Genomic DNA, 13251 nt, shown 5'->3' on the forward strand with positions numbered 1-13251 from the left:
CCGGGGGGTAAAGCCCCTGCGCCCTGAGGTGCCCTGTCCTCGCGCTGATTGCCCCAGCCTGAGAAATCCCTCACTTCTGGTCTGGAACGCTTTTTTTTTCCCTTTTTTCCCCGGCAATGTTGTTTGATCTCAAAGTGATCATTTATCTGCACACTTGCTCAAAGACAGCCGCTTCTCAAAGTCTTTGCCTTGAGGTTCCCTTTGTCTGTATTTAAGCAGAAGAGTTGTTGCAATGTTCCGTGAGTCAGCTGTAGCACTTGGTACCAATACTTCCTGCGTCTGAGCAAATCTTTTCCACTTGGTGCAAATCCAACAACAAAAAAAGTGTGGGCTCCTGCAGGTGTTGGTGTCGCTTTGTCTGGTTCTTAGTCTTGTGCTCTTGGCTCGTTAACTTACCTATCTTGTCTTCATGGCATTGTAAGATGACAAAATACTTGTATGGTGGATACCATAACAGAAGACTGTTGCTGGATAAGGCTTAAATTAAGGTAAGTAGGGGGTTTTATGCGCCTTTAAGATATGCTGCGCTCAGTTCGACCATTAAAGATCCCATGATACTGTTATATGGATTGGGAACAAGGGGACGACGACACCAACCTGCGCATCTTGCTCAAAATACCCATTCTGTGTATTTGTACGAAGTTGGCTTCATTTTCTGTGGGTCTTACGTGTACCGCAAAAGACGTTCAAGCTCTTCTTTAGCTCTCCTTTAGGCCCCCAAGCAGACAGGGTAGTTTTCAATGAGGGTTGAGTTTGCAGTGGATGCCGGGCACTATGTGCAGAAACAGAGGTTAAGCTCTTTGGAAGATAATCCCTCACTTGTGTGCATTTGAAAATTTGGTCTTGAGCCGTTAGCATGATCTCTCTTAGATCTGTGATTTGTCCTTGGATTGCCTAAATACGAGAGTTACTGATAAAAGTATAACGTCATTTATTTATCTGGTGTTGGGGAAAACTTGCGTTGTGGAATGAGAGACTTTTGGAAATGACCTGTTTGTTAATGATTTCCTGGTACTTGTTGCAGGAGCAGGATGTATACTCTGCTGTCTGGACTCTATAAATACATGTTCCAGAGGGATGAGTACTGCATCTTGATCCTTGGTTTGGACAATGCTGGTAAAACCGTAAGTGCTGTTTATTACCAATTGTATGGAGGGCACACGCGATTCTAAACATCCTCCAAAGATAAAACTTCCAACAGAGAGGTCAATCTTTCTGCAGCTGTATCATGAGTTATTTTAGTGATATCACACCAAAGAATCAACTTTTCCCTCTTACTTAAATTTAGCATAAGCTTTCAGGGAGGTAGCTGAGGCTTTGGTAATCCTGTAATCACTTGTGATCCCTTATTTCCTTGCTAAAACAGGGAACAAGAAGAGTGGTTTGTTCCAAGGTTAGGTAGGGCAGTATCTGCTGGAGTGGGATTCTGCAGAAATGAAAAGGCAGGTTTGGGTTAGGATTACCTCGGCCAGGAAAATATTTGAGAGTAAATACTTTTCCTTGTTTTTTTCAGACCTTCCTTGAACAAACTAAAACTCGATTTAACAAGAACTACAAAGGGATGAGTTTGTCCAAAATCACAACCACTGTAGGCTTAAACAGTAAGTAAATCTGTCTGGATTTTTTTCAGCTTTCCTGCACAATGAGACAACAGCTGGTTCTTGTTTGAAATATTTAAGAATGGACAGGGGCAAAATAGTTCCTGGAAGTAGAGGTCATATCTCCCAACTCCCCATGTCTTTTTGGAAGAGAATAAAATAGGCTTGCTTAGCTTATGAGAAAAAACCCTGAAGTCTTAACAAACCAAGAATCCCGTTTCAGCGCTCTGCTCAGAGGTTAAGCTAAATTTCACTGGAGGTCATTTGTTGGCCTGATTCTTTTGTTACTTGCACTGATACAACTCCGTCTGGTATCAGCAGTCACTCTTTGCAAAGGTATTGTTCTGTTGTTGAAAGTAGCCACTGGATGTGATTTGTTCCTTTCGAAGACTGTTCTCCCCCAGATTTCTTCGGGGGGTGCGCAGGTGTTTGTGCTTCAGAGAACACCTTTAGTTTTCATTGGATTGTTTTTTCTTCTTTCCCTCTAGTTGGTACTATTGATGTTGGCAAAACTCGGCTAATGTTCTGGGATCTGGGCGGACAGGAGGAGCTACAGTCTCTTTGGGACAAGGTCGGAGACGTATTTTTTTTCTTTTAGAAATGTTTTTGTCTCTTTTAGAATTGAAGCAGTATGAGCATTTAGTAATCATACAGGCTTATTGGTAACCCTAGTATTTAGCATCAACACTTTTCCAGAGATTCAGCTATATCTGTGTGAGATTAGCAAAGATAATGCTTAATGTTTGCATTAGTGTTTACAGACAGCAATTACCAACCCATATCTGAGGGTTGTGCCAGTAGAGAGAAGCTTTTTGGGGGGACAGATAAGCTTTTTCATCTGTTGTACTCAGTAGGCCTGCAGACAGAACAGGCAATGCATTCTGTGTGCCACCATTCTTCTCTCCGGACATATACTATGGAAACAGCTGGCTCTAACTGGTTGATCTCTTCAATGTGTATCAAAATTTTACCAAATTGAAGAGAAAAAAAAAATCAGGAAGAGGGACAAATGGTCCTAACAAATAGATACACTAATATCTGTGTTATCCTTTCAGTACTATGCTGAATCTCATGGAGTGATCTATGTTATTGACTCCACTGATGAGGAGAGGCTCTCAGAATCTAAAAGAGCTTTTGGTGAGTACATTGTGTTTTACCTGGACTGTGATTGCATCGTGTATTGCGGCACAGTTCTCTCACTACTGTCATGTCTGTTCCTGTGTCCTTGAAGTAAGCTGTGTGGCCTGTTGATGACACATCTGTAGTGCTTTTGCACTTTTTTGTTGAAGTCTGTCTTGTCTGTAACACAGGACTCACTTTTGTTGCCTATAATGACCTTGAATCTCTTTTTTGTGCTTATGCTAATGATGTTAGAATTTTTATTCCTCATTCTACATTTATCACCTCGTTAATTCTCAGTATGTGATCAAAATCAAGTTTGGAGTTTGATCTGGAAAAAAATCTGTGAAGAAAATAGACCTGAAATGTTGTATCAAATGAAACTGTAATGCAAGAAGGAGCATCTTGCTTTATCCCTGTGTCCAGATAGTCTGTGCCAGGCATTTGCACAACTGTATCTTCCAGAACTGACTAAACCTCTGTTTTTGTTTCTGTGCTTTATAGAGAAGATGATTACCAGCGAAGCCCTGGAAGGGGTTCCCATTCTGGTGTTAGCTAACAAGCAGGATGTAGAGGTAAGATTATTGCAGATTTACTTCTTAAGTGAGCAAATAAGCCTTGGAAAGGTGACCTCTGCATTCATGTTGAATTTGTTTCACATTCCTGGACTGATCCTATGGTGCTTTGCCGCTGCTGGGAATAGTTGGTTTGAATTTAGTTTTAATTTTTTCCTTTCTCCTCCAACCCTTTTCCAGTGGCATAAGTGAGCGTACTACAGGCACACCCATCTCGGCTGTTTTGAACTTTTTATGTAAACAGAACAGACTACGTAGCTATCGTGGGTCTGTCTTGTACCGTGACTTGGTATCTTGATACCGTTTTTTCCTGTTTATTCAGCAAAAAAATGTTCAGTGCACTTTGTTTATGCTGCTCTACTATTACCTGGGAACAGCACAACAAATGTATGTGAAGCAATAGCATCCTTTTCCCATAACCAGATAAGATCTGTTCAATGAAACATTCCGTTTGTCCTAGAGCATTCCATCAATGACAGCAGTGAATGGCAAGGAATACTTTTTCTTGATAGTACAATTTTAGTTCTTTCTAGCATATCCAGAACTGCAAAACTCTTGTTTTGTATTTGACAAGGTAGTGGGCGCTACAGTGTGACTGTTTAGGTGACGCATCCAGGGCAGTCCTCATCTCCCCTGGCATGGAAAAAAGGGAAGAGAGTGCCTGAAGTGGTCGTGGTATTTTCCATGTTTTCCTCCTTTCCATGCATTGTACCTGGAATTCCAGTACTGCAGTTTGAGAGATTAATCTCTAGATGGAGCCAGAGACTTCAGTAGAATTTGGAGTACCAGCCCTGGCAGCTGTGGTCATATCTGTTTCAAAGTATGCTAATACTTCCCAGCTTCTTCCCCTAGACTTTACACCTATCTCAGTGAGTGTACTTGTGGGAAATACTTGGGACTTACAGAGAGATCACTTTGGCTTTAAAGGAGGATTTGGTTACGCTTCACGTGTACAACACAAAAGATTTGTTTGGGTGATCATAAGATTATCTAGTCATAGAAATAAAAGAAATGTAGTTCCACTTAAAAGGCAGCATGAGATTGAGACGGGACTCCTGATTTGTGGTCCTGACTTTGCTGTGATCTCTGGCGTGTGGGGAAATCGACTGTCTTCTCTGTGTGGAAACCAGAATATTTACTCTCATATTTCCATGCAACACTACAGCTTTACAGCAGGGAGCAGTCTGCACTCTTACCTTTAGCTGTTGAGCATTAAACTGTATGCAGTGACCTGGAAAGCTGTTCCGATTTTCCTTATGGCTGTATATGTCTATTTTGTTATGGGCATACTGCAAAAGCCAGCTCTTCTGGCACTCTAGCCAGACTAAAGAAAAATGGTTGAACAAGTGGACTTCTTTATACAACTAGAAAGAGGTATTTGGAACAGGCTCTTGGCATAAAAACTGTGATTGACTCCTTGCCCCTTCTGGAGGGTCCAAGTCCAGCCCACAGATTCAGTGCCTTTATGCAGTCGTAGAACTGTGACAAGAGATTAGCAAAACTGTACCGACCGGAGGTATACCTATTTTTAAGAAATGCCTAAATTGTATATTTAGAGGTCTGTTCCTAGAGTATCATCTTGGATATGGACACAGAGCAGAGAGACATCAGTGCTATTAATAAAACATTAAAGAGACTGTAGCTTATTTTTCAGTAACTATTCAGGCTCCCTTAAGCAAGGTTTAGAAAACTGGAAGGCCTGTTTCTCTTCCACTGATCTAGCAGAATTGAAGATGTCTGGAAGAAAATTGAACGTTACAGGATTATCATTGGTAGAGATTTTTCTGCTCTGGATCCCCAGACATATAGTGTGGGGAATTCTCACCAGCACCCCTCTGTCGTTAACGTGGATCATGATACGGGAGGGTAAGTGGTATCTTAACCCTGCTGCTATATGTGGATGAAAGATAATTCACGATGATTGCCTCTTTAAAGGCCGGCAGACGACTTGTGGAATATATCAGAAGTAGCATGTCTGACTTTTTTTTTTTTCAAGTTTACATTCCTTTCAGTAAGCTAACACAAGTTCTGACTCAATGCCTGAAATGCCTGAAATTGCATAAAGTGTAAGAATTTTTTGGCCCTGATGCTAAATTCCTTGTAGAAAAGAATTCTGACGTTAGTAAGCACCAATACCCTAGGGTAAACTGCATCCACTCAGCACTGCCAAGCATGAGTGGTGTCTGGCCACATCAGGAGATGAAATACAGTTGTAGACTGCAAAATACCAGTTCTAATATTGTGACAATACTGTATATGAATTTTTTTGTACCAGGAGAATGCTCTGCATTTAGCAGGGGCTTCAAAACTGGATCGTTTTGTAATTAATTAAAAGACTGGGTCAAATGTGTGTTGTGGGAGGGAGTTTGTTTTGGTTTGTTTTTTAAAGAACTATTGCTTTGTAGGGGAATTAAATTTCTAATATATAATAATTCATGTGGACTCTCTTTCAAGTCAGAACGCCACTTTTGGAAATATTAGGCAGTTCTGCTTACCTACCGTTTACTGCAGAAAAAGCTGCAAAGTAAGAATTTATATTTGCCGTTTTGATGTGAATGCAGCTGTTTAAAGGTTTATAAAAGCTGTATATTTCTGAGCTGTACAATGAACTGTTAAAACTTGAGGATAGAATGGCTCATTTTGCAACGCTATTAAAAATACTGGAAAAGCTGAGCTGAAAAAATGACATATGAAAATAATCGGGTGTTGTATGATGTCCTTGGGAGGAAGTTTTGCTTTCCTAATCTTAAGATAAATTTTGGAAATGTAATTTGAAATCTGCAGAATGTTGGTAAGACTCCTCGTGTCTTTGGAAAATGAGAGGAGTCATGGTGAGTAGCAGCATGTATTTGAAGACTCATAGTGTTACCTATTTTCCACACAGTTGTTAGAAAATAGGCCTTCTGCATGACGGCCATTCTAATTTCCAACTTAAGAAATACCACAGCTTCCCTGTAAAATTAGTTTTAGTAAATAAGCTTGTTTTAATTTAAACAAGCTTAAGTTTTAATTTAGAATAGGCTTGTAAGAAAAGGTAGCACAGAACATAGGTCAGGTTGGTTAGACTTTTTATTAAATAGTTTTCCTTAGGCTATCCACCTTTCTGTTGTTTCCGTTTTAGTTCCGTTCTGCCGATCTATTACTCTTGAGATGGCTGACGAGTCTATACTTCAGGTTTTATCCTGATCTGAGGCCAAGCAGCAGCATTGTCTTTCCTGCAGTGGATTTGGCAAATGGATAAAGACTCTACAATGCAACCTTTTTTGCCTAAAACAGCTGTTCGTGCTTTTCTGCAGGCGACTCCAGAAATGGAGCCTTGCTGCTCGATATATTTCTAGGTGTACCATTCCTGAGTCTTAATTTGGGTAATGCTGTTCTGAAGCCTTCATAAAAGGAATTTGGTTGTGCAGGCAGATCAGTCCTGGCTAGACTATGCCTTGAAGAGCCTTCATGAAAAGGTGGTTTACAGTGCATTCTTTTGAGGAAGTTGAGAGAAATACGATTTGTCAAGTTGTGTGAGTTTCCTCTGAAATGTACGGTAGATAACATCGCTCCAGAAAGGTCACCTGTGGATTTTATTATTGTAATGGTACACTATTTACGTGATCACAAATCCAGCTTCCCTAGTTTGCTCTTGGTTTATGTGGTTTCAGTTGAGGAACAAAACACATCTGTAAACGAATATTTTTGTAGGTGGAAAAGCGGGGAACTTGGAAACCACAGCTGACATTTTCTGCTAAGCATGAGAAGTTCAGATGGTTGAAGTGATGGGTAATCTGCCTCATCCTCTGCTGTAAGACAAGATTTCCAGTTCATGGCTTCCCCTTGAACACTAAAACAAGGCTTCTCTGGTAGTGGTGCTGTCCCCTCTGCTGTGTTACTGTACTTCATGCCAAGGGGAAAAAGATGTTCCTCAAAACAGGTGTAGTGTTGTGATGCAGAGACATCCTACTATAAACGATGTAAATGGTGCAAAGTCTCCTCAGAAGCAAAACTCCTTCTGATGCAGATTTCTATGGAGAGCAATGGCTGGACAGCTGTGTGGAAGTTAGAGCAGGCCACGATTATACCAGAGGGGGAGAAAGGGAAGTGATTGTAATGGATTAAGCTGGGGGAAAAAATGGCTACAGCGGTTGTAAGCTGCACTGGGAAAAGTGGACTTCTCAAAGGCCTCAGGGATGGACAAGGTGAAGGAGGTGGATTCCCTGTGCTGCTGGATATGTGCAGGTGTACTGGTCTGCTGGTGGTTTTTGGGAAGTCCGTTGCCTGGTTGCTTTGCACAGGCCTGTGTAAGCAGAAATAAAGGACAGCATGACTATGCTCTGCGCTGTTGTTTCCTACCTTGAACACTTTCTCTCAAATTTATTTTAAAAAGATTTTAAAATATATCATCATTCCAAAAAGGAGAAATTATTATACTACGATATTAAACTGTGTATATTTCAAGAAACGTTCGCTCCATTTCAGCTGCCTTGGGATTTCACCTTCCTGCTGCCAAGTCTCATTTGCTGAAAAAAAGCGACGACATGAAAAATAGCTCAAATTACTGACATGCAGCTCTTCTTCCTTCCCAGTTGTTGGGTAATTGACTTGTCTAGAGCTTTGGCTTAAATCAAGAGGCAGTTGGACCCCTTTTCTTTCTTATTTGGCAGTGAACATCATACCAAAACTAAAGTAGCATCTTTTACAAACTTGTAGAGAATGGTTGTTTGGTAGTAATCTCTTGCCCATCTTCCAGACCTACTGGTATGAATTCCAACTCCCAAGTCCAGTCTGACTTCCTCTAAAGTTAGCATTTGATTTTTTTTTTTTCTTTTAATTTATTTAACTATTTATCCTGTGGATGACAGTTCATCTTTATGACTTGCAGGTTTTTCATTTGGCAGAAATCCTGAAGTAAGCTGTTAGGGCTTTGGTGCAGTGAAGTAAGTAACATTTCTGGATACAGTTTCCAGCTCATTGATTGAAACTGCAAGTTTGAAATGTAACTTAGGTCATAAGAAAGTACAGTCATCAAAAGTTGTGCAACTAATGGATTCTAGGCCCTTCACAGTGGAAAATCACAAGTCTCTGGATTCAAGGGCACTGTGTGAATTGGTTGTCATTAAACTCCTCTCAAGCCATTTCTTAAGAACCCTTCTTATTTATAAGCATTGAAACCTGCTTATTTGTCACATGGTCATCCCCACAGTAGTTTCCTGTATTTAATTTCTCCAGAACCAGTATTTTGCAAAATGGATAGCTGGTATCAATTTCCATCTTTCTGCTACGTTAAGGCCCAGACTTGTAGAAGACTGAATTCCTGTTTGCAGGTAGTCTGCTCTTTCAAAGTGTACATCCACTTGGACTAATCCTCAAGACTCACAAGGGTCCAATTTGGCATTTGAGTAAGCACCTGCCCAAAACGTGTATTCGAGCCTCATTGAAGGTCCAAAATGCCTTTGCAGAGAGTGGAAGAAAGCTGCGCTCGTGGCCAGCTAAAGTGCTTAAATGGCTTGTCCAAGGCTTCTGAAGAAAAAGTGAGCACTGAGATCAGAAAAGGATTTAAAGGCTGGTGATTTTTCTTGTACCTGCTTCCTGTGTTCAGGGAGGAAGATGCAAGTCTAGACTTGAGTAGGGCAAGTTTACTTTTGTTGTGTTTGTAACTCTAAGAATAGAATTTTTGGGGTAACACTGTGACTTATGTCAGGAAAGTAATCCACTGGTTTACTGGGGGGTTTATGCATTTGTGTATTTCAAAACCACTTCCCAGCAATCTCCTAGCAGCCTTACACAAGTGCAAGACCTGATGGTGATCAAGAACAAAGTGACACCAGGCATCAGAACATGTGCTGCATTTAGTGTTGTCAGCATTTTCTCCTGCATGCAAAATGCAAACAAACAAGTCCAGACCAGCTATGCCTTTAATGTCAAGGAACATGCTGAGAACTTAGGAAAAATCACGTCCAAGCCATTTTCTGAGAGTGCGTGTGTAGGGGCACGTGATCCAGGCCATTGGCAAAGAGTCAGCTACAGGAACTGGCTTGTCTGGGATTCTGCCAGGTACACCGTTTCGAAAGGCTTTGTAAATAGATGCGCTCTTGTAGTGTTCTGGTAGACAGAACTTGTGTGTGATGATTGGGGCGGCCTGGAAGGAGTATCCCGAGGGTGTGCAGGTTGTGCTCGTTTTCATGACTATTTGTTTAGAAATGTACATCTTGAGGGTCAGGGAGGTGCATGTATACTGTCTGAAAATAGCATTCTCTTTGGTGAAAAAAGAATATGTTCATTTTTTTTGGAATGTAAAGAAGTAAATTTGCTGTGTTAGTGGGTGAGGGGGTTTAACATAACAGCGTTGTGCCGTCCTGACTGAAGCAGAACTGTGGATGTGGTAGGATTCATTTTGGAAGAAGGTCACCACCTCTTGTAGCACAGAAAGCAAGCTCTTCTTTGGTTTCCCTTGCAGACTTGTCTGTCAATACCTGACATCAAGACAGCATTTAGTGACTGCATTAACAAAATTGGGAAGAGAGACTGCCTGACACAAGCCTGCTCTGCTCTTACTGGGTAAGTGTGAGAAGGGATGGTGTTTTGGTTAACTGAACAGCTGCAGGGCGTCACACAAGCAGAGCAGTACTATAGGATTCAATAACCCCTGGAAGGGAGCTGCGCTTCCTTCCCAGCAGTGGCAGATACTTGTTTGTGAACCTTGGACTTGCACCAGGTCAGTAACTTCATCTGTAAATCCCGCCTATGAAACACGATGAAAATGTTCTACTGGCTGAGAGCAACGGGACTTGGAGGCATATGGAGCTGTTGATTCTTGTCCTCTATCATCCCTTCTCCGTACACAACAATCTTTGCGGTCATTGGCTTGCTGCAGCTCCTGGCTTTTATGTACGAAGTCAGTTGAAAATATAGCTGTTTATGACCCTGCCAAAGAAATGAGTGGTGTTCCATTGTTGGCAGAGAGGTTATGCTCTTGCTTTCATATTTTTTGGTGTGCAGATGAGCTTTGTTATGTAGATAATATAACAATGTCCAAGAGTGTTCTTACACTGGGGACGCCTGTGGTTTAAGATACAATGACTAGAACAGACCAAAATTTGGGAGACTGATTCTTCTTCAGGCCTATGCAGCTGCACGCCACACAGCTGCATGCTGTGACTTTGACCGACCCACGAGATTCTTGACGTCTTAGCATCGCTATTGCACATTGAGTCTTGCAGTACTTTGGTTACGCTTTCAGGTCTTTGGGTGAACAGTGCTATTTGGCATAAGTCAAAAGTACTGTTCTGGATGGCTGGAAATACTCCAGTCTGAACTACTGCCTGTGCTGAATCCAGAGTTTTGAGATTTCTTCTTTTTTTAATCTAGCAAGAAAGCTGTATTATTATACAAGCTATTGCAAAGGATAAGAAAAGCTTCTTAAACCATGAGAAAAATCTCTTGTCTGCATTGCTAAGAATCAAATGCCGTTAAGCAGATGAATGACCACAAGAACAATGGTTAAGCACTGACTGGAAGAGAAGTATTAGATAATAATCTTATGAAATGCAACCTTTTCAATTGTTGTGGTTTTTGTGCAAACGCTTCTAGTTTTAATCTGTGTGGAATTTCCTTTCAAAATTTCAGTTTGTACTAAAAAAAAAAAACAACTGTGGAAGTCATGGCTGGGAAGCTGGGCAGAGCAGTGAGCTGGTGACTGGCTTGGCAGTCCCAGCACGGATGATAACAGAAAGTTGTAGCCAGGATTGGAAGATCTGATACAACTAGCCTGAGGCTTGTAGCAAAATAACCTCAAACCAGCTGACTGTCAAGTGGTTTGATGCTTGTTCATCCCAAGGTTTCCACAGAGTTGATGACTAACTAAATTGGATGTAGACTTGTACAGACACCAGAAAAGTAAAGGATGGAGTTTACATACCGAGTTAAAAGAAATCAGATCCCCACTGTTTGTGTGTATGAGAAACTAACAGTAATGCCAATAAATAACTGCAGAACCCTTCACTTGCTCTTGTAAGAGCTCAGTTAGGGACTACATGAGCCATGTTCTTGTTCTTGTTTGTTTGTTCTTTTGTTGATTTTTTTTTTTTTTTTTTTTTTAAATCTTGTCTACTTATCTTATTTCCTTAGCAAAGGACTGAACGAGGGAATTGAATGGATGGTGAAGTGCGTGGTGAGGAATATTCACCGGCCCCCGAGAAAGAAGGACATCACGTAAGAAATTCCAAGTCAGCCAAGGAACGGACAATCTTTTTCCACACAGTTTTGTGTTCTCTTTAAAGAAGGTGGTCCACTGGATTCCTATTACACCTGATTCTTTCCTAAGTTAGGAGACAAACATTCTCTTTCTGTGTCTAAAAAAACTTGAGCAAAGGATTCCGACTGGGTGGGGGGTGGGAATCTCTTACATTAAGTATTAAGTCGTTGGCCTGAGAGCATAGACTGAGTGGCAATCTACATATTGTTGCAGATGCAAAGGACTTAATTTTCTACTGTATTACTTTGTGATTCTTGATTTGTTAGTCTAACAGGCTAGAGGCCAGTGATATGAAGGAACTCCTGAAGGAACTGCGTAGGTGAACATGAAAGGGGAGGGAGAACCTGGGGAATGGCTGTCCCTCCTAACTGAGAAGATACCTTGCTGCTCCAGCCCCATGGTTACTATAGGTGGTGTTACTGGCCCTGTTATGCTGCTGTTTGTATAATGGGGAGGGACAGTGTTGATTATAGCTCAGTTTTCAGTCGACAAGTTGATTCGTAATTTTTACCTGTGGTAAATGCAGATATGGAAGCCAGCCACTGCACAATGGTACACTCTTTAAAATGGGTATTCTTAACAGGACACGAACTCCAGAAGAACTGCCTTGCTTTGACTGCCAGTCTCTCTGTTGTGCATTCTCTTTAATTGTAAGAATAATTGGTATCTTCTGTAACTGGAATGAATTGAGGCCCTGTCTGTGATCTTTCTAGGCCGAAAGCTGAACCTCTGGGCAGGGAGAAATCAGTATGCAATAAAGCTTCCTACTTCTTTGAACTTCTCTTGCTGAAACAACCGATGTTCGGAAATAGTGGTACTTAGCCCTCTAGTTTTTCGAAATGCAAGAAAGAACAGAAAGGCAGCTCTCAAAGTCAAATAGTGCTCACTTCTTATGTAGCCTACCCAGCTAGTAATTCTGCTGACATATCACTAACATTTTGCCAAATATCTATTTTTACACGTATTTTACAGCGATTTGGCAGTGGGTGTTGCTCTTCGCATGTTTTAGTTACTCCTGGCACTGGTGACCATTCTGTGCTGTTTCCTCACATAACTAAGGGGACATTATTCAAGCTCTAGTTGAGCAAGTTAGATGGTAGTATTTGTTTAAAGATACGTTATTTGGCATCTGTCAAAGAATTTTCTGCTAATTTTTCTGCATGCAACTCACTGCAGATTTTTTTTACGAGAACAGAATTCATTCCCTCACATTTGGGTCAAAGCGCGAGGGCAGCTGGGTTATGTCATTAAGCACATGAAGTCAGTGGAACTAATTGCATACTGGAGAGCAGAATCTCACTTCTCAGTAATGCTAGGATAGAAGAAGGCTGGGCAAACTGTCAGGTAAGATATCAAATTCCTTTCAATTACTTGCTGCTGTTAGAAGAGGTGGTATTTGAATTTGAATGGTGCCAATGTCAATACCATAGCCCAGAAGAATTAAACTGCCGTAGATCTAACTCAGACACCAGAGGTTTCATTAGGAAACTTAAAAACCAATCCCTGGTCCCTGGTTTCTTACGTGATTCTTGATTTGTTAGTCTAACAGGCTAGAGGCCAGTGATATGAAGGAACTCCTGAAGGAACTGCGTAGGTGAACATGAAAGGGGAGGGAGAACCTGGGGAATGGCTGTCCCTCCTAACTGAGAAGATACCTTGCTGCTCCAGCCCCATGGTTACTATAGGTGGTGTTACTGGCCCTGTTATGCTGCTGTTT

The 13251-nt window shown here is 41.3% G+C and overlaps 1 protein-coding gene across 2 annotated transcripts; it reads left to right on the forward strand.

The window, feature by feature from the left end:
• Nucleotides 1-399: 399 nt before the first annotated feature.
• Nucleotides 400-11599, forward strand: ARFRP1 (ADP-ribosylation factor related protein 1). 2 transcript variants are annotated; one of them, XM_009328425.1, is made up of 8 exons: nt 400-488; nt 1025-1124; nt 1514-1601; nt 2087-2169; nt 2654-2735; nt 3222-3292; nt 9738-9838; nt 11408-11599. In XM_009328425.1, the coding sequence occupies exons 1-8, from the start codon at nt 439-441 to the stop codon at nt 11493-11495; spliced, it is 663 nt and encodes a 220-aa protein (XP_009326700.1). In that variant the 5' UTR covers nt 400-438; the 3' UTR covers nt 11496-11599. The 2 variants fall into 2 exon arrangements, with proteins under 2 accessions (XP_009326700.1, XP_009326701.1); XM_009328426.1 differs by lacking the exon at nt 400-488 and having other exon boundaries at nt 1015-1124.
• Nucleotides 11600-13251: the final 1652 nt, after the last annotated feature.

The sequence above is a fragment of the Pygoscelis adeliae genome, unplaced genomic scaffold (assembly GCF_000699105.1).
Source record: "Pygoscelis adeliae isolate BGI_AS28 unplaced genomic scaffold, ASM69910v1 Scaffold287, whole genome shotgun sequence".
Taxonomy (NCBI): Eukaryota; Metazoa; Chordata; class Aves; order Sphenisciformes; family Spheniscidae; genus Pygoscelis; species Pygoscelis adeliae.